This window comes from Xiphophorus couchianus, chromosome 22 (assembly GCF_001444195.1).
Source record: "Xiphophorus couchianus chromosome 22, X_couchianus-1.0, whole genome shotgun sequence".
NCBI classification, from domain to species: domain Eukaryota; kingdom Metazoa; phylum Chordata; class Actinopteri; order Cyprinodontiformes; family Poeciliidae; genus Xiphophorus; species Xiphophorus couchianus.
The window spans coordinates 5,510,290-5,532,094 of NC_040249.1; the positions used below are offsets into that span (position 1 = coordinate 5,510,290).

The following is a 21,805-nucleotide window of genomic DNA, read 5'->3' on the forward strand; positions in this document are numbered from 1 at the left end:
CTGCTACAACACAGAGCTAGGCTTGCTGGTCCAAACAGATCACTCAGATATAAAATTAGTTGGATATAATCGTGTTGCCTGATATAAATTAATTTTACACAGTGTTTCTGTATTGTCTTTAACCACATACTAAAAGTAAAAATAGCTGATCGTCTAAACTACATGAACATTCATTTGATTAATAAATATGACGTTGGGGTAAAGTACAGTACATTAACCAACAGTGACTACATTTTTCTATTTCACAAAATACTGAACAGATAGAGCAGATTAAATTAAATACCTTAAAAATCCTCCCAATAGCCGAAAGCAGGAAGGCGACAGCAAAGTAAAAAGTTGTGTCTTCACACCACAGGAGGTTGTTACAAACTGAAAGTATTTCAGCAGCTATATGGTTTTGAGATCAATGCTTACCGGAGGGTTAGCTAAGGATTTCTGCAGGGTAAAGAGCAGTCTGTTAAGAATAGGTTTGTGTGTTTGAGTTAGGAGAAAGAAATAGAGTCGTTGCGATGGTGTAACCCAATCGGGTTTAGTGACAATACACACGGAGGGGGAGTTAGGGAGTGGTGACAACAGAGCCTTTTTTTTTAAACTCTGAAAGAGAAAAACACTAAAATAAAACTGACGTACACATGCTAGCAACAAAACACACACTGAAACAGAATCATTTCCTGTCCTTAACCTCTCACTTCCCCTTCACTACATTTCACAGGGACTGTGGAACGTTCATGTTATTTTTGAAACACCCATATCAGATAAAATCTCTTTTTAATGCAGAGGCTCAAGCCAAATACACCAGAGCTTTCCGGACACACGCTGCTTCACAGAGGCGCTCCAACATTTCATCATCTACACCACAGTTATTCGTCTAACATTTAATGCTGCTAGAAGGGAAAATAATTTCCACTCACCCACTCCCAAGGCTGACGTAGCCAGACCCATAACGCTGGATATTTGGAAAGGCTTCAAGGTTTCAAATAATTTTTGTGTCCAAATGCAAACTAATCTCCCTATGGACAGACAAAACTTTGAAAAAACCAACAAATCAGGACAAACAGACTCTTAGGAGCTGGAGAACAAAGTCTTCCTTTACACGGCAGCCAAGATGATGCCAGACTAGCTCTGCAGATGTGCAGAGAGATTGGAGGATGCTTCAGTCTGCTCTCATGTTTGTGTTATGATTCCACACTGGTCCGCTAACCCAGCCTGGCACAGACTGATTTTGATTCACCGAGCTGGTGTGGCCACTAATCCTGTTAAGGGGACCCCCTCTCTCTCTCACACACACACATACACACACACACACACTCATATTGTTAAGTAAACAGACATCCATGCAGACTCTGAAAAGAGGCTTTGTATTCACGTGGATGTAAATGATTATTAATACAAGCAAACCCTCGTTGCTCATCGCTGCCTGAACAGCAAAAGCAAAACTAGCTGACCTGACTTTGGTGAAGCAATTGTTTTATGACCGAAGAAAAACATATAGCACATTGCAGTGCATGTTGTATCTGTTATCTATAAAATAGTATTCTGTTGGTGCAAATCCACCGACACAGTGATTCATCTGGCCGATTATTCACCAGATTATTTCCCTTTCGAAATAATCTGAGAGATTATCTGGTAAAAAATAAATAAATAACTGAGAAAAAATGTAATAATATCCCAGCCATCAGTTACAATCTTGACTAAGTAATCAGGCTGCGGGATTGATTCCCACTAACAGTGAACATACTGTCAAATAACAGCTCCACTCAACCTAGGGAGGTTAAAATTTTAAGATAAAGAATGTAAACGCATATAAAAATCAATAAAAGGAACAATTTGCTTAGAAATTCAAATCTTGTATCTTTCACATATCAGAATAAGGAAAAACTTGGAAATCTCCAAAAATTTTTTTTGCATATTTCTTTTTTCTTACTTATTCAGACCAAATTTACAAAACCAAATTTCATACTTTCCATGATATTCAAAACCATATAGGGACAGAGGTCTCACAAGTAATTAAAAAAAAATCCTGGTCTGTTTCCATGAGAACTAGTTGCAATACCTTAAGTGTTTTCTTTTCAGCCTTTAGAGTGATGTTAACAGGAAACGACAAACTTTATTGGCCGATGAGGTCATTGATTTAACACCTGATTTAACGTGATGTTAAAAGTGTTGAGTTTGGGAGTCTTCCCAAATGACTTGAATCTTGACATCTTGGCAGACATATTTAAAATCCTGCTTGTGGACATGAGAGCATCTGAAAATGTTAAAAACTCCCACCTGAAATGGAGCCGTCGTGTTTTTTGGACTTGGTTTCTTGTTTGAAGGAGTTTTCATCGTCTGCATCTCCATCCCCCCACCATGAGGGCTGACCATACAGTGGAGTCCCACGAGGCAGAGCTGTACTGTCCCCTGAGACGAACATACACACATTTCAACAAAACTGCACAGTCGATTTTTTAAACAGTTTCTCTAACCCATTGTGAAATAAAAATGAGCCCAACTAATGTTTTTGTGTAAGTTTATTTTCTCATTTTTGTATGTTGTATTTCAAATACTATTCCTCTCTCTTTCTCTGTCATGCATAGGTAGTGTAAATGTATTGTTACTGCATTAATAACACTTTTTTTCAGGATGGAAGCTGACAGGGATCAAACATCCTAAACACACCTCTTTTCAAAGCAGATTTAAGAATGCAAAGAAAATCACAGAGTTTCTGTAAAGATTCTGACATGCTGTCAGTGCACAACGTCACAGTTTGCTTCACTGCTTCTAATTTTCTTCCTTTAGCCTCTGGTCCTTTAAAGGACCCCGTTATATTCAGCTGGTGTGACTTCAGTCACAGTCGTAAACATAATTACAGAGGCAGGTTGCCAAATCACATATCATTTTGTGTGAAAGCTAAAGAATGTATATCATGAGGAGTAATATATGTTTGGCTTCCAGTAACAGTAATATTACACATTTCAGTGGCAGACAGAGTAACACTAGCAGATGGGTGTAATACTGCATGTTTAGACCCAAATGCTTGTAGAAATATTGTGCTTCTTATATTTCCTTGAGAAAAGCTGAGATGACAGATGGTTTTGCTTGTTAAATTCCCTCTAGCTGATTAATCTGTTCAAATAAACATTTAAGCTCCATGTGGCCTTGTTTAAACAACTGGTTATTAACCCGAATCCCTGCTATCTCCATGCCCGACCAGTGATGGACCCTCAAATTAAAACTTCTCTTATTCTTTTTACAGGGCTCTGAATTTTGGAGGGCCACTGTTGTAAACAAGTTTTTTTTTCTTAATCTGTTCTGGTCAAATAAAAGCTATGGTAAAGTAAACATAATATTAAGGTTTAACAATGTAACTGCATGTTATAGTGGCTATAAGCTCCATCCTCTGTAAATATAAGGGATGGTTGGGGGAATCCTGCTGTATTACAATCAAGTATCGCAAACATCCCAGTCGTGACAAGCTTAAAAGGTTTGTTTGTATAGAATGCCTCATAATGGTTGGCAACAGAAGTGAGCGAAAATAAATGTTTTCTAGGCAACGGGAAAATTTGCAATGACCCAGGATAGATGTAGAACAGCTAGTTAGCTAGCAAGCAAGGGCATATTAGCAGCTAGTTACCAGTAGCCTCAACTGCTTCAAGGCACAGAATGAGATAAACATCTCTGTGCATGGCTCAAACTTTTGCCAGACAGAAAAGTCCCGTGAGAGAAAAAAAAGACCTGGGATACATTTATATAAAGCCAAAATAATAATAAAAATGTATTCAATTGTTTTTTTTCCATCCTTAAAAAGACTATTTAAGACTTTTTAATGCTTGGGCACCCCGAAAGTACTAAAAACAATCTTTGTAGCACATTAAAGTCAAAGTGAAGCCAATGTTTTTGAGTTACAATTCAACTGAATCTCATTCTCCATCACCATTTCTGTCACTTACCCTATTTAGAGAAAACACAAATAATTCACAAGTTACCTTGAGAGTCCAGCGGCTTGGTCGACTGTTCTCTGGAGGAAGTGATCCCATCTGCTGCTCTGCTCTCCACAGACTTTGGAGTGCCGCCGCTCGGTGACTTTGGCGTTTTCGTTGGGGCCTTAGAAGGAGAATGGCTCTTGGTCGTGTTGGCCGTGGTTTCACTGTTGGATGGCTTCTTGCTGAGCTGAAGGCCACTGGTGAACTTTTCATGCTGAAAGGAGATTATGTTTTAATAAATGTGATGTATAAACATAACATAAAAATGTGAAAGGGACATGTTAGGTGTTTTCACCTTTAATGCTTCCTCAGGCACAGTGAGCTCTCCTCTCACCACCGTGAACAGGTTGGTATGTGAAACCAAAAGGTTAAGGAAATACTGACAACACTAACATAGCAATGAAATACAAATGCAAAATTGAATGTGGATCACGGTAAATCACAATATTCCAAACTTCATTTATTTCAGTAATTTCGTCAAAGAGTAAAACTAATACGTAGTACAGATATATTAATCATGGCGATATATTTCTAGAGCTCATTTTTGTTAGCTTAGACGATCATGGCTTTACTCCAGAAATTCAGTTGGTCAGACATAACCAATAGCTGTAGCATTACTGTAAGAATGAGCTTCGCTCTGCGACAAATAATCAGAATGAGGATGAGAATGAGTCCACTGGATATGTGAGGCTTCGCAGAGTAGAAAGTGAAATAATGAAAGGATATCATATCCAAACCTCAGCTTGTCCTCCAATTTCAGCGTGATGTACATCTGCTCCTGAATGCGGACATCGTTTACAAAGGTCTGGAGAGAAAGCAGACAAAAAACCTGAAACTAAACAAAAGAACTAAACTAAAAATCTTAAAACTATGTGTTTCTTTGAGAATGATTTGGTCAGTTAAGTTCTTTTATTAAATATTAAAAGAAGGATGGGAAATATGTGAAAATTAATACGCAATTAAAAGCATACATTTTATTGTGATTTATCAATGATTCTTGTGTTAATAACAAAAACTATAGTCATGAGGACTCAAGATCTTTGCACAATCAGCCATGTTTCTCTTTTTGTTTTAAGGTTTCGCTCCAATCTCTCCTTCTCCAGAACTCGTTCACCCTCGTCATGCTGTGCAGGCAGATCAAATACCACTGACCAGGAAATAAAACTCTCACATACTTCAACTTTTTTTTGTACCAAAACATTCCTTTCTTTTCTCTAGTGTAATAAAATTACATCTTAAGAATTTCGCAGTGAAATGGTTTCAGAAAGAGAGCAATTGGCCAAACGTTTTACTGGTTAACCCATGTGTGGCAAACCTCAGCACTCCCACTGACTCAGCAGGGAGAACTTCCTCTGAATCAAACCAAAGGAGCTGGATGGCTAACAGCACAGGAGGAAGTGACTCTGACTTCCTGTCTGAGAGGCTGAGAGGATGTGAGGGACACGGTGCAGATGTGTCTCATCTTGTGGGCTCTGACTGAGCTCTAATCACAATTTATGACTAATGCCAATGAATGGGTTTAACAGGGCAGCTGTGACCAACTTTTACTTAACTTTACTGTCAGAGGAGAAAGAAACCGTTAAGAAGTCAAATTAAGCTACCCAATAAACTTAAAGATGTGTATAAAGTAAAAGTGTGACATAAAATAAATTTAAATTTTCCACTTAAATCAAACTTCAGATCTTTCCAGACAAGGTCGGAGCTCGTTCTCTTTTTTTGCGTTTTCTTCTTTGATTGTTTTCATAAATTTTCCATTCTTTGCACTTCACCATGTCGTTACTCACCCCGTTCAGACTTCCCAGGTCTTTCACTTTGTGTTCGTCACTCCCCGGCTCATAGTTGATGACTGCGTGCTGCTTGTCTACGCTACGAGACTTTAAACAAAAAAGTAAACAAACGAGGAAAGATATTAATCCAGGTGGGACCCTAGAAGAAGACCCCTATCTAGCTAATCCTAATCATTCAAAGAAAAATCTGATTTAGATATTTCAAAATGTATCTTAGCTGTTGTACCATTAAGTAAAAATATGATGCCGCTGGGACATTTTTACACTCACATCACAGATATTCACAATAAGTCGAAGGAAAATAGCAAGAGAATAAAACAGGAGGTGAAATATTTTCTGCAGCTAACAGAAGCACGCCTATCAGCTGTTTAGAGGGTAAACTGTTTTTAAAACAAACACAGCGGCTCCCCTTCTGTATTTATAAGCCTCAGGTAGAAATGTCTAAATATGTTTCATGAACCAAATGTCACTGAAATGAAAAACACACAAAGGAATCCAATGACTGGACGATGAAAGATCAGTTACTTTCAAATCTGCTTTGAGTTTTGTCAGCATTTTATTTTAAGGTAGGTCAAAGCCAATTCTGGGAACTGTTTCTCATCTTCAGTTCCCATTTCTCTCTTTGTTTTGTGGGGTGATTTGGTTTAACTGTGTGTTCTGTTTGTTCCTTAAAAGCCAGATTTTCTGAGCTGGAGAAATAGGTGGTAACACCCAACCTCGGTTTAGTGTCGTGACATTGTGACCTCTGCATGCTCCAGATGGTATGACAGGAAATAGTTTTTTGTGTATTTGGTGTATTTAATTTTTCTCTTCGAAGAGAAACTTTCTCTGTATTTATTAAAGTCCTTCACTTTTTATTACATGAATAAATCAACTTAACGGGTTTAAACACTGTTGGGCGTATTAAAAAAATACATGTGATCCATTGAGTAAGCAATACATTTTTATATTTGATTTGACATATTGCATTAGACTGTGAGTGTGTGTTTGTGTTTTATTTGATGCATGACACAGGAGCCTTTTTATGTTTAGCCATGAGATAAAGCCTTGGCTTACTGAAACGGTCACATGGGTATCAACTGCAGGCTGCTTAAAAAAAAACACACACAAAAGGCTATGAAAATGTTTTGTCAAAAAATCTAATACCAAATCCTCGCCAAGGCGGGAGCACAAGAACAAAAACACAAAAAATAACGGAGTGGGGGAGAAAACTTTCAGCGAGATGAAACATAAAAAAGATTCATGATCTTTATTTGCTGGAAGTCTTCAAATTGAAATCCTCCTAGAAACTATAAAGCCAGTAGTGAAAACTTTAACAAAATAAAAACTAAATCAGTGATTATCTTTAAACATGTAGAGTGTATAAAAATGTTTAATAATAAAGCATCCTGAATGTTTCAATGATCAGACGTTTTATATAGACAGTGGGACCAGTAAGAACTGCGCTCAAATAATATTGTCCCAGTAGTTGTAAACACTCTACATGACTCAGTCAGATAAGATCTAACTCAAGAGGTATCTGCCCCACTTTCTATTATTAGTGCAGTGACCAGAGGTACACATGAGTGTACACAAGGTCTCTGTGGATGTATGCAGCTGCAACGACACATAACACACACATGCCTGCACACCCCCGCACGCACACACACATGCACACACAAAGTCCAACATTCGGATACAGAAAGAACTGTGTAAAGTCACTAATAAACTCAAGTGGTAAAAAAGAAGCGTCTCCTTTCTGTTTGAGACCAACAAAATCTTTATGAAGCGTCCTCACCTGCAGCATAAGCTCGCAGTCATCCCTGCCCACGAAGATCATTTCCCGGGGGAGTCGATGACGAGTTCCCCCGTTGCTCACCAGGAACCAGGAGGTCACGCTCATCTCTGCGCCCTGCTGCTGCCTCTAGTACACACCTCCTGAGACGAAGGCGAACAGAATCCGTGGGTTAATAATAAGATGGCATTGAGGAAAAATGCCATCATTTCACAGTATTTACACAAAGTGTTTAAACAAAATAGTATATAATACTCAAATTCCTGATTTAAAACAAAAAGCAACAATTATTTATAAAGCAGTTAAAAAAGATAGTGTGGAAGCCTTATTTTAGCCAGCTGACAAGCAGTGTGAAGAAAGTACTGTGAACATTTTCCCTGGTATCTTATTAAAATGAGTTTGGTACAACCGCACAAACTGTACGTATAACAGACTTTTAGCAGATGATACAGGCCATGCTTAATCGAAATTCATATTATGTACTGCTTAGAAGAAGAAGAAGTCAAAATCGTTTAGTAAACTTAAATGTTACACCAATATTTTCCTATGTAAAGATGTAGGCTGTAAGAAACATCAGAAAAATTACGTTCAAATTTTATGACTATGTTGCAGATAGATAAAGTTAAAAAACATTGCTTCTAGAAAGAAAAAAATTAAAGATTCAAGATACACTGCAACAAAATGTGAACATTTTGAGAGATTTATATGATGGATAAATTTCCATGCATTTTAGTACAAACCTCTGGTCCAGGTGATAGACCACAGCTGAGAGACCACTGGCCGTGCAGCAAAGCTAGGCCATCCTGAAAAAGATAAGCAAAAACAAAATCGTCAGACATCTACTCCCATAGGAAGGAACATGCATTACACTAGATTTTTTATTATTTTATTTTTGTTGTCTTTGTCTCCGGCTTCATTTTCTCAGCTGGTTGCTGGAAGTAGGTTAAGTGGGAGGTCTGGGTAGATCCTTTCTTTTTCTCTGCCTGCTCTGATGACTCCCAGATGTTTGAGGAGGAAGTGATGTAGGAATGCTAGCAGGCCTACCCATCAGCGAGTTTATTTTCCCTCCTCTCCAGACGGGCTGGAAAGGAGGTCAGAGCCAGCCTTGGTTACTTTCTAACTGTCCAGGCCTGAAACGACTAAATTAAACAGAACTAACTCCTGCCAAAGTGACATGAACTGTTTACAAACTAACTTCAAGTGTGGCTTAGAGTAACTGTTGCTGTCTCACTGAGCAACTGGGTGTAAAATATACCAGTACTGGCATCTTGTCATAACTGCAGTTTCCATGCTGTCAGAGGACAGTAGAAGTAGTACTGTCTGAGCAAAATGGAGAATGTGTTATGAAACTTTCTGCATTTAGCCTTTATGTTGAACTTTTAAGCGGTTTAGACAAAAATGAATTTTAAAATGATCATTTCAGAGCTCTTTATCATCCTTTCTAGTGACGCTAAAATAACAGGAACTCTGTTATGAGTATAAAGTGCCAAGAAAAAGCCCATCAGAGGAAGAATTAAAGATTATTGAGCTAAGCTCTTGATCTCTTGACCTCTTAAGTACTTAGTATACTAGTTCAGTAATCCCCTGAGGAAAATTTTAATCAGCTACACACTTCACTTCCTTGCATGACAAGGTTAAAAGAAAAATTACAACTGAATCAACAGCTGTCTCAAATGTAGAATGGATCAGCTTTTTAGCCCAGTTACCTGCTGTCCTGCAAATTTACTCAACAGGAACTCTATCGGGCATTTAATACCACCTGACAAAAATGGAAAACAACATCTAAATATCCTGACAATACTTAGGGTTAATATCTAGACATACACTAATAACACTTTGATTTTTTTCTAAAGACTATAACCTATAAAGGGAAAAAAAATCCTACACCATCTCAGATGGAAGTACGAAGAAAATTAAGAAATGACAAGGTTCTTCTCATTCATGAATCAATTATTAATGTCTGCATCAGTCAAGATATTGAAAAAAAAAATTACTGCGTATCAGTGACAATGTTCCTGATCCATAAGGGTATATCTATTCAATTTAATTCTATGGTTTGGGATCTAAGGGACATCATACTTTATGATTTATTTTACATTATATTTAGAATTGCTAATTGCACTTTCTGAACCATTTTAAAGCAGGTTAGCTACTGTTTATTTTTACATGTTAGACCAAGGTAATCAACCGATAGTTTTAGTTTCTTTATTATTTATTTTGCATTGGCTGTTATACCCCCAATTGCACTGACTGAACAAAGTTGGGTTGTTTTTAGTGTTTGACCAAGTTTGTGAAGCTATTGGTCAATTTAAGTGGGATGTACAAACACAGAATTATATTTGGAACTCAGTACATTTATGTCTGTGTTTTAAAAAAGGATAAATTTTCGGTCAATTCAGCACTATATTTTTCTGTATCGGATCGATATCGGCCGATAATATACCTCAGATATCTGTATCGGTATCACAAGCAAAAAAAAGTGAATCAGTGCATCCTTTTATGTAATTTCTTGTAGCATAATATGAAGAGTCAAGGTGTAGAAAGAAAGGAGTACCACTCTATTACAAGCCCAATAAATCATGGTTACAGTGCGTATTATTAACAGATTAAATGAATAATGTTCACAAACAAACAGAAACACTGCAGCTGCTTTGGAACAAAACAATTCTATTCTTCTATATCAGAAATAGAAGAAGCTTTGCTGGAACAATACATCAGGCTCAACAGCACTGGCATTACACCACAGCTATGTGTGGTTTCCCTCCCAAATGTAAGCAAACCATCAGAGAGCCTGCTGACTAAATAACTGCAGCACACTCACATGGAGAATGCAAAGTTAACAGTCTGCGGCGGAGGAGCTGCAATATGGTGCATGCCAGCCTTCTGGTGCCATTCAAACAACCTCTGACTATCACACATGAAAGATGTGGCACACTTGGCGAAAGGCAGAGGTTGGTGTGATGAAGGGAACACAGCTATGGGGAAATCTACTTTAAAAATGCCTCTTTCTGTTCTTAAAGTGTAGCTCATTTTAAAACAACTAATCCCTAAAACATGAATACAAAGTAAAATGGAAAATTATTAGTTATTAGTTTTTCCCTGGGCAATATTTTAATTTATACAGAAGAAATGTTTTAAAATGACAAAAATGCCATTGGGCCTCTGTGAATAACATATTAATGTTGCTTTGCTTTAATTCTACAATTGCTTAAATTGTGATGCAAAACTAAACGTTGACCCCAAATCAGTATATTAAGACAACTGAAAATAAAAAATGCAATACTCGCCACAAAAAAGATGTTTAAAATGCCTTAAAATAAATTCATCTTTATTACTGTGGCAGTATTGCACTGAACTATGTACAAAACCACAACGCTAAATTGGTTTTTTAATTCCTCTTAATTGTTTTATTAACCCCACCTTTGTGTGGGTATGGCCCTATACTTTGATTTCTTATTGTGCTACCATTGGTTGTTGGTTGGGGGCCACCAAACTTTATTTACAATTTACTAAGATGTCAAGATTTGTGATGACATAAATTCAAGAATCAACAAGGTTCCAAGCACATTTGGTTGAGGAAAAACCCACATCAGCATCACATCTTCCACAGTCTTTTTTTTGCTTTACACTAAACGTACCTGAAAAACTGAAATCAGCATCTCATCTGACCAAAGCGTCTGGTCCCAGTTAAAGTCAGAGTAGCTTTTTACAAACTTGCTTTTTCTTAGCATTCCTCCCAGACTGATTGGAATATAGATGGGGTCTAATTATTATAAATTATTATGTTTCACCAATCCAAAAAATATAAATGAAACATAAATGTAAAAAGTTTCAGTTGAATTATTAGGGTTGTCAAATATGATTCTGAAAGAAACTATTTCTTAACTTTGTACTAGACTGACATATATTTAAATGAAAAAAAGTATATTTTTCTGTGTGAGATTATGCTGCTAAGCATCTTTATCATGAGCATCAATAGATGTGAAGGGCTCCAAGTGCAGAAAAAGAAGAAGCGAAAAACATGCAACTCATCACGCTGCTTCAGCAGGATTCTTGCTGGTGATAATAAACAGAAACAGTGACTTCATGTTATTGAGAGGAATTTACCAGCCCCCAGAACTGCACTAATACTATCTCCCCACACACTCAATGAGGAATGAAAGAGCAGGATTATTCCAAGATGACTGAATTCTTTGTGCTGAAGAGATAGCAGCAGAGAGACAGGAAGAATGTAAAACACTTCTAGTTGAGGACACTCATCTTTTGATCCACTGCCTGCGACCAGAAACTGTTCTTAAATACAGCTAAACATTTATTTTAAAAAAGGCAACAACTACAGAAAGATTGTGCTTTTATAACTAAATTGGATGTCGAGTAGAAATATAATTTAAAATATAAGAGGGCATAAGAATCTTGGCCACTTATTAAGTAAGAGGGTGAGAAGAGAAGGAGGGGTTATCAAGCAGAGGGGAATAATCCTTTATCAACCCTGACTGATCACACTTCCAGCTGTATTTCCGGTGTTTAGTGTCAAGTTATATAAACACCCATCTGTTCTTTTGTTGTTTTTTTTTAACTTTTTGAATCTCTTCCCTCCATTCTAAAGCAGCCAATCACAACCACTAACTGGGAAACAGGAAGTGATGTCCATATTTACAGTCATCAACTGCAACACAGGGCTGCCGCTTTCCACGTAGCATCTGGCGGGCGTTGGGATCCTACCATGATGCAACAGCTGGGTAACGGTCACAGGCACTCATCTGCTGTTTCCTATTAACCGTCCAGTTGCCGCAGCAAGACTCAAACGAGAGTCACATCACAGACCAGGACGAACGGACACACAGATGCTTAGCAGAGCGCAGAGAGAGAGAAAGACAGTGGACGGATCATGGCTCATTCTCTCGTCACACTCATTTCAACTTGGTCTTATGATGAGAGCCATGCTTAGCCTCAGTCAGGGTGGGACTGGTTGTCTGCATGGAAACATCTCACTGTAATGACAATAAGCCCACTTGATAAATTCAAAATTTAAAATAGGTATTCGCGGGGATAATTACTGTAATCTGTCACATATCTACCAAGCTCAAAAAACAGACCTTTGTGGGAATCAAACTGAAAATACTTTTGTTTAAATTAATTATATTTTTGTGTCTAATGGGCTCTTCAAATGGAACTAACTATACATGCCAAAAGGAAATTATTTCTGTTTTTACTACTGCAGTCGTTACTGTACCTACTGAAGTAGAAAATGTTGTGGTCAACACAAAGCTTCTGGACACTGGGAACATTTAATGGTAAAATAAACTTGGTTTCTTGAAAAGTACATCTCTATATATTAGATATTTGTTGACAGAACAACAACAAGAAAATACTTTGTACTTAATATTTCCCGCTTAAAAAGACAATGCATTTAAATTTTTGATTAAAAAAAGAGAACTTTTTTTACAAATTGCCCATCTGAATTGGCTTCATTTACTAAAGAAACAAACGATTTGGACGTCTAAGGCTAAGCAATTTAAGCTTTAAATAATGAAATGAGGGGGTGGATATGGAAAAATGTAAAATGTTTCCATATCCTAAATGTCATTTCTATATTTATCCAGAATATAAAATGACTAAATCAAATTCAATAGTTTTCCAGACTTTTCAAGAATGTGTGGAAGTCATTTTGCTGACCGATACCAACTTCTGTCTTTCATTGAGATCAGACCTGCCAATTCACATCTTGTCCTAAAGGACTATAAGACATACTTTGTGTCCATTTTGTTGGTGTGTTGCAGGTGCTTTGATTGAGGTGACCACATAAAGTTATTACTATTCAATTCAATTTAATTTCAATTCAGTCACAGTAGACAATCCTTATTAGCTTATTTATGTTGATACTTTAAAGCAGGGGTCCCCAAACTTTCTCCTGTGAGGGCCACATAACTTGTCCCTTCTCTGATGGGGGACCGGGGTCAGTTTGTAACAGAAAAAGTGTGACGATTGTAAGAGTGCTAAACATAAAAATGTATTGTTTTTCAGAAAGCACAATCAAATAACCTTTTCTGGATTCTTCAGAGAACAAAAGTCAGGAAATAACACTATTTATGAAATAAATAATAACCAAATAACACTGGGTTCTCCACATAAAAAAAAGGGTTAGGGTCAATTATATGCATGTATAAAATAGTTACTAACTAATAGTTAATAATAAGTAAAGTTCATTACTAAGGAACATTTTATTGCAAAAGTCCAACTTATCAAATAAAAATGCACATATATGAAAATACTCTGGTATTGTTCAGGGGGCCGGACCAAATGTGGAGGCGGGCCGCATCTGGCCCGCGGGCCGTAGTTTGGGGACCACTGCTTTAAAGAGTATGTCCTTAATTTGATCTGATATCTACTAAGCTCAAAAGCATCAACAAAATATGTTTGTTGATGAGTTTATGAGCTAATAATAGTGAAAGTTTCTGGTTATGATGCAGTTCGTGAACAGGAAAAAACTGATTCTTTTTTTGTGTGCTTAACGTACCCCCTGTGGGGAAATTGGCAGATTTCAGCCAAATGATTGGTGCTTCACTACTGAAAAGTGAAAAAGCTCCCCCTCAGTCTGCCCTTTTCCCTCAGCGTCACTGATGTTAGGCCAGTCAGACAAGCATTTTCAAAATGAAATCGATAAGTAATAGGCAAGGGACCAATCCTGTGACCTTACAAGAACATCTACACACCCAGAGGGTTTCAAAGTACAATCAAGAGAACAGATTTACAGTAAGACAGTGAACTCTGGGCAGGGAGACAGACAGACAAAGGCTTCTCCAGTCCCCCACGGCTCTTCTACAGATTTACAGACATGAAAGTGTACAGCACCTATTGTTCCTCTTTGAATGAGACAAAGAAATACTGGCCAGAGCTTTTCAATGATCTGAACCAGGTACTTACCAGGCTACATTTTTTTCAATTCAGTGTGCTGGCTATTCCCAGTATTGATGCATCTATGTCTTATGAAGTAATATTTTATTCACCTATTAAGTTTTTTATGTTGCTGGTTAAAAAAACAATTTCACAGAGGCAACAGGAAATGCAGACTTATAATATACATGACAATAAAGTGATTCTTTCTTGCTCTTTCTGATACTCCACTTTCAGGAAGTTCTCACAACATCGCTCCTCTATTAACCCTTTAACAATGTCTTTACCAGCGCCGCACTGAGAAGTAGCTCATATAATGAGCTCAGCAGATGTGCAGTTACACCAGATGTTTGCTAATTGCTGCGGGCTAGTCTGAAGGAAATGAGTTGGGAGTCAGGAAGGAGAGGTGCTTTGTGAGGTGGAAGCTATGGAAGATTAAAGGATTTCTCAAACATGCATGAAAGAATCAAAGCAAAACTCCAGGTGTATTTTTGATGAGGGAATAACATAACATAATGTAAAACTCAAAAGAGTCGATTTTACACAATACTCCCCCTTTAACATATGTAAAAAAAGTGTTAAGAAACTCTGAATCTGCAAGTTACGAAGGTCTTTCTTAAAGTGATAACAAAGAAGGCAATAGGTGTTATTTACCACCTCATGATCCCAGACATTATGACTCCACAACTGCAGAGTACGAGACAGTAACAGCGAACTAGCCATACAGTTGCTGCGCTGATAAAGAGAGCGAGAAAGAGGTGGTTTTTAGTTGTACTTTAACGGTTTATCCCTTTGATGAGGAGCACAGCACGAAATTAATAATATCTACATGTCCAAGTTTGATTGAGTTAACTGAATTATTCTACGGCGGCAGCGCGGCTATGCATCACATGTAGAAGAATAGTCTTTTGCCCTCTATCGTTGTCCGCATGCGCGAAATTTCCTTATGTAAACAATAACATGCAGGGGGTCTATATTTGTAAATCTGATTATGATTAAGTCAGTGCCTCACCAGCTATGAACCTCACCGCACGTCACTGGTGTGAAACTATAACAACAAATAATAAGAGGCTGTCAGATGAGGAAGAGACCACCTTCCTACTCAGTTGAAGTCGCTCATGTTGCAAGTGATATGATTTTCTAAATCTGGATGGAGGTCAAATGTCACCACTAAAACATAACACTTCAAAACAAAACCAAGAGTATGAAGATAATTATTGATTCTACAGAACCTTTAATTCAGAATTCATCCTTATTTCTGCAGCCACACCACAACTATGCAGCAACATTTATCTCCTGCGACTGGACTGAACTACTACGGAGAGAGCTAATAAATCATTATGCTGTCAGGATAAAACCAGGAGTCTCTTAACCCTTGGCTACACAAGGGTATATATAGCTTTATGTGTGTTAGCGTGGCTATTAAATCCAGCATGTTAGTAAAAAAAAGAAAAAAAAGTCTAATGCAGCAAAACAGAGCATATGGTGCAGAAAAGCGGTATTACATGAACAGTTGGCAAGTGAAAACAAATCAGCAAACACCTCCATTTAGCCAGCATCAGTCCTGCCTGCTCCATTGTTATACCAAACACAATCCAGCAACCCCCTTCTGACTCTCCCACTGCCTTAAGACATAAACCCGCCACATGCTCCTAGATCCATGTGTTCAAACTGCCCTGCAGACCAACATACGCCAGTTTACAGTTCATGGATCCTGAGGATCGCTACAGGAATATGATCCAAAATGTAATACACATTCAGGCAAAATGAAAGTAAAAACAAAAAGTACTTTTCTTCTAAACATTTTTAGTGGAACAGCCACCCGTATAAACAGGCGCTTGTGATGATGAAGTGCTCATAAAAACTATGTTATTAATATTCCATGAGAATAATGAGGCACATGTCCTGCAGCAAAGTCTTTTTCTCTTCATGTGATTCTTTCTCTGAAGGGTGTGTGCTTAATGATTCTCAGAAAAACATACTGAAGGACACGATTTCTTTCCTAAAACCACACAAAGTATAAAGAATATTTGGGATAAAACAACACCTTCAAATTACTAAAGTGATAAGCAGTGGTTATTTTTAACCCCTGAATAAATCTCTTTGTTGTGGCTGCCCATTTTCACACAAAACATGTAGACAAATCCAGTTTCTTTTTTTAATACCAGTGCCACAATTAGTAACACTGCTAACATTATAGGTAATCAAAACATTGTTTTTCTTCATATTTTGTTTTTTCAGCAGCTTACAGTATTGGTTAATTAGTTATCCATGATGTCTTTGTTAGATTAAAATATATGTAAATAGGACATGACACAAACGCCAATTTCTCTAAACCACTCTTCTTCAACATGGGCAAGACAAGAGAACAAGTCATTAAAGTCCAGCAGAGGTAGATGTTTCAATCTTTCTAGGTCAGAAAATAACTTCGGTAAGATTGCTACTCACCAAACTTGTCCAAGAATTTGCTGTTAGAGAGCCTGAACACATGACCCCCAAAACATTTAACTCCAGCAGTTTTTTAACTTTCATTTTTGTAAATGATTAAAGTGTCATATTTAACTATTATCCTATATCCTGTATCCTATACTTTATAAATATGACATGAAATGCTTCAAGATTAAAAATTGAACATCAGACTCTGCTGTATTTGTGAAGTTTATGCACACAAACAGGGAATCTGGTTCCGCTTTTGTGTAATTCAAGTGAAGCAGATGTGCATTGATCATCATAAGAGAGGAAATAACTACAAGTTAATCTACAATAAGAGAAATAGTTACAATTTTGAAACCAAGTGGAACAGTAACAGATATAGGTGGATTTTTATCTTGACACCACATAGTGCGGAGGGTGGAAACTGCTGGAGAATGTCAGCAAATATGGCTACAACAAGTGGTGGATTAAATAACATTTTTACACACATCCTTATGAGCGTTCCCAATGTGTGTGGTAAAAAAACAAACTTTGATGTGCATTCAGAAGGCTCTTTCTTAACTCATTGTTAATAAACTGTTGGTTTGCATTACATTTGTATTGTATATAAAATCAAATTTAAACATACTATGAATAGGATTGTGACGCTACATTAGATGATTTGCTGTGCTGGGTGCTCTTGTGGCTCTGCAGTGCTCCTGCTGAGTTGATAATGACTGACCCGTGGCGTTTTTACAGAAACATTAGTCTTTGACTGCCTCAGCCAAAAGTTGATTATGGCTCCTACATTTTTATCACCCAGAGCAATAGCCTTGGCACCGGATAAAAATAGTAAACTCTCTCATACTGAAATCCACACTGCCACTTAGGAGGAAGGAGAAGAAAAAAAAATAAAATAAAACAGAAATGTTAGCATAACAAGACAATCAGGGGTTGGCAGAGAGGAAGATGGGAATAGAATCTGCAGAAATGAAGATCGATATCTGCTGTGGAAAGCACAGCAGATAATAAAGGGAACTCAGAGGGGAGTAGAGACTGTTACACCCTGAAACAGATGTGAAGAGTAGTTCGCTTTTATTCTTTTTTTTTCCCTCTCCATTTCTAAATAATTAAATCTCGAAAAAGAAAACTCTGACACACCCCAGACGTTCAATAACAAGGGAGAAACTGGTCATCATGTATATGAAGAACTTTAAACTCTCTTCTTGTTTTCTTATTTATTCGTTACTACTTTATAACTTAAGGCTTGTCTACTGACCAGTCTTTATTCTCTTGAGTGTGTCTGCACACATCCAGCAGCACCAACAGGCTACCTGACTCCCATAACCTTATTAATGTTTCCACTCTGGCAGATTACAGAAATGAGATTTACTGATATTTTTAGCCAAGGACTCTGCTAGAACGTGTTTAAAAAACGCCTTGAAACAAATGGAACAGAGTCACATATTAAGTTCCAAGCTAAGTTGTTTTCAGTCACAAGTAACGCTTCCCTTGCCACTGAAGCAAAATGAATTCACTTCCTAAACTTCCTACTATACACAATAGCCATGGGCAGGCCGGACGACAGTCCCCAAAGACGTCCTACTAAAACTCCGGAGAAGAGATGCACTGTACATGAAAACTCAGCTCTGTGGTCAACAGATCTAAGCAAGTTATGACAAGTAAAAAGACACATTTGTTCAACAATCTTATGCTGCACATCGTCATCGTCATCATGAGATTTCCAGTTTTCAGGGAAAATAAGCGAGAGACGTGAAGCTTTACAGAGGGAAAATAATTGACATTTGTTCTGTATGTTAGCTGGGATTCAGTAACCGGGTAATGGCCACATAGGCTGAGGTCTAGCTGCTTCCTCTATGAGACCGCAGCTACAGTCCTGTGACACTGACACAGTTTTCCTTTGAAATGCGGAGGCCTTCGGAGCAAACCGGCCAGCCAGCAGCCACATTTACACAGACGGTTCTCAGGAGGAGGGAAAAGGCAGAGCAAAAGAGAATATTGAAAGGAGAGAGCAGCTGAAGCAGCCTGCATGGTAGCGTATGCACCAGGAATGTTTTTGAAAAGTTGTAGTTTCAAAACAATTAAAATTTTCTGTCGTACCATGCTTATAGTTCAAACTTCTTTTGTAGAAACGTAAGACAGAGTGACAAGAGATCTCACTGGATCAGGGTTCCTACAAGTTTCAGTAAATTATTTTTAAATCTTTTACACCTTTTTAAGAGTTTTTTTAAACACATGCATGAACTACCACAAAATAACAACATTTAATGGCTTTAAAAACTATATTTAACTTATAAATTTGAGCAAGTTCCCTACAACTATAAACTTACTTGTGGAGAAACCAGTCTATTCGTGCAATCTTTTTAGCATGTGTAAAATATTCAAATAAAATGCCTCATGTGAGAATGATATACATAGGGTAGCTCTGTAATGGTCATATTTGACACTGGCTGGCGTTTGCAAAGCAACCAATCCAGGAGAGGAATTAATTTCCTTGCTGCTGATTGGTTGTACCCAACACCAAGACAAACACTGTGAATGTTAGTTTCTACTCTTTCCACTGTGCATATCAGGTAAATTTGATGTTGGTTCTAAAACAAAGCAAAACAGGAAGTTCTAGACATTTTTATCTTTTTTATGTTAGTTCATATTTCACCTAAATTAAAACATAATAATAAATAAGTGCTAAATCACTAAAAAACAGCTGGGACAGCAAAAAATGTAAATTTAAGTACCATTCTTCAGACTACCTATGTCTGAGATATTTGGTGACATTTGCTGTTTAATGCGACTTGTAAGATTTTAAAATGTAAAGAGATTAAATAAATATCCACAAAGTTTGAAAATGCTAAGACTTAACTTTTTCCAAAAAAAGAAAACTTTGTTCTGGAAATGGAAGTAATGAATACAAATTTTTTTTTTCACTAGCTGGGTAGACTACACACTATCCAGGTCCTATCTTTTCTACAAAGTCTAAGAGGAATTACATTTCTTATTTAATTACTGTGAATCACATTGTCATCATGACATTCACCAATATCACTGCATTTCGCATATCTACCTAAAATATGCCACTCAATTAATATGTTGTAGTAGTTTAGCAGCTCTATGAAAAGGATTGGTTTTCTTTTTTTAAGCAATTGCTTTTAGATCATGTTACAGATTTTTGTTTGAATTCTAGTTTTATATCCTGAAACAGTGATATTTTTATCCTGCTGGAGAATCTGCACCTCCAATGGCTCACAACCAAAACAACTGAACTCTTGAAGCAGAGGGGTGAGGAGTATTCAAACTCTCTGATATGAATACAGCTCTGAACACAATATGCAAACAGCTAACTTTAATGACTGGCATTTAACTGATTTTGTTTTTTCTACACACGTTTTATTATTTGCATTAAATTCACAACAATGTGAAAAAAACTAACTAAGAAGCAAAAAGGACCGCAATACAGTTGAATAATCAATCATTATAATTAATTAATTACCAGAGTAGTTTGTTTTTATTTATTTTTGGAGATGTGATGATGGCTGCAAAAAAACAACAACAACAAAACAACTAACTGAACACAAAGAGAGGGATGTATGTAGGCCATTAACATCTGCCCCACGAAAACAAAGCCACTAAATTAGAGGAGGAGGAGGGGGTCCGACATCGGGACACATTCTGCGATTTAGTTCGTTCATATTGAACGAACTAATAAGATTTCCCCTCGTAATGCACATTGAAAGCATACAGACTCGAAAACAGCTATCTGGTTCCAAAAACATAAACAAAGCGATTCAGTGTGAACGACCTTCATTGATGTGCATCTTGTCTCGGCGACCCTCCCAGCGCCTTCTGAAGGATGCGACTCGGGAAAACAGTGGTTGAAGATTATAATATTCATCAGAATAAAAGAAACGACCGAAAATAAATGTGTTTTTTTTAAGAAGGGGAGACTGGGTCGCTTAACAAAGGTGGATCAGGGAGCCATCCAGCCAGTTAGCCGACGGGGAGTCAGACCAGCAGCATGTTTAAAAGATATTTCTCAAGCTTCCTAATTATATTCGAGCACCCATTTCCATAAAGCTTTAAAGTAAGTAAGTTTACGGCGTGTCAACTCCGGGAATTTTCAATTGACACCGAGAATCCTCTGAAAACCGGAGATGTGCAGAAGAAAAGCTGAAAATCGACTCTTTCTCCCTTTTTTTTTCTCTCGGTCGTAAACTCCACGTGAGTGACGGTAAACTTTAAAGCTAAAAGCCATTTTAAAGCTGCTTATTGTACTGTTTTCTGAGTAAAAGTCAAGTCAACGCTTCACTTACCCTTTTCTTTCAGCTGCGAGTCGCTGTTGAAGGTGTGTATAGAGCCCAGCCCTGAGCGCGCTGGCCTTCTCTTCCTCCGTTGCTCAGCAATAAGCTACTCCCCTGAAAATAACGGCGGGCGCATCAAAATGCAGGAGAAACTAAATACTGTTTCCGGTCCTTGCTTTCAAAATAAGACCTAAAAGGAAATAAAACGCAGAGAATTATTCCTGTGCACAATGGCCCTCTTTCTTTTACCTGTTTTTAAAATCTGGTTTTGCCATTGCACCCAAAAATGAGAAAATACAATTTTATTCTTTTCACAAATAGAAAAAAAACTTTAAAATTCAGCTCAACTGAATTTTAAAGAATATGTTTCGTGTATAATAATCTACTTTGGGTTTAATTTGTGTAAGTATTTTATATTTTGAGGCAGAGATAGCTAGACGCAGTCCAGATTCTTGAAGAAAGAGTAATCCTTAAATTAAACGCTGTAAGCAAGATACCAACTTCAGTCTGATTTATCCAGCACTATGCTCCTTACACTGTCCATAAAAAGATGATGGGAGGGGATTCCATCTTCATCAAATAAACATGCAAACAAGCATCAAAAAAGTTGATTAAGGATTTTTAACATTTAATTTGTCATTTCATCATTCCAATGAA

General features: G+C 37.4%; 1 protein-coding gene across 8 annotated transcripts in view; it reads right to left on the reverse strand.

Moving 5' to 3' along the window:
* cep170aa (centrosomal protein 170Aa) overlaps positions 1-21,293 on the reverse strand; it is a 44,592-nt gene extending 23,299 nt beyond the window's left edge. For all 8 annotated transcript variants that reach the window (XM_028007355.1, XM_028007356.1, XM_028007350.1 and 5 more), the window contains exons 1-8: positions 21,161-21,293; positions 8,267-8,329; positions 7,530-7,669; positions 5,750-5,839; positions 4,692-4,770; positions 4,261-4,319; positions 3,969-4,179; positions 2,272-2,403 (exon numbers count right to left, since the gene is read on the reverse strand). In XM_028007355.1, coding sequence (XP_027863156.1) covers positions 2,272-2,403; positions 3,969-4,179; positions 4,261-4,319; positions 4,692-4,770; positions 5,750-5,839; positions 7,530-7,634 — 676 coding nt within the window. In that variant the 5' untranslated portion in view covers positions 7,635-7,669; positions 8,267-8,329; positions 21,161-21,293. The remainder of the gene's footprint in view (positions 1-2,271; positions 2,404-3,968; positions 4,180-4,260; positions 4,320-4,691; positions 4,771-5,749; positions 5,840-7,529; positions 7,670-8,266; positions 8,330-21,160) is intronic.
* Between the last annotated feature and the right edge of the window lie 512 nt (positions 21,294-21,805).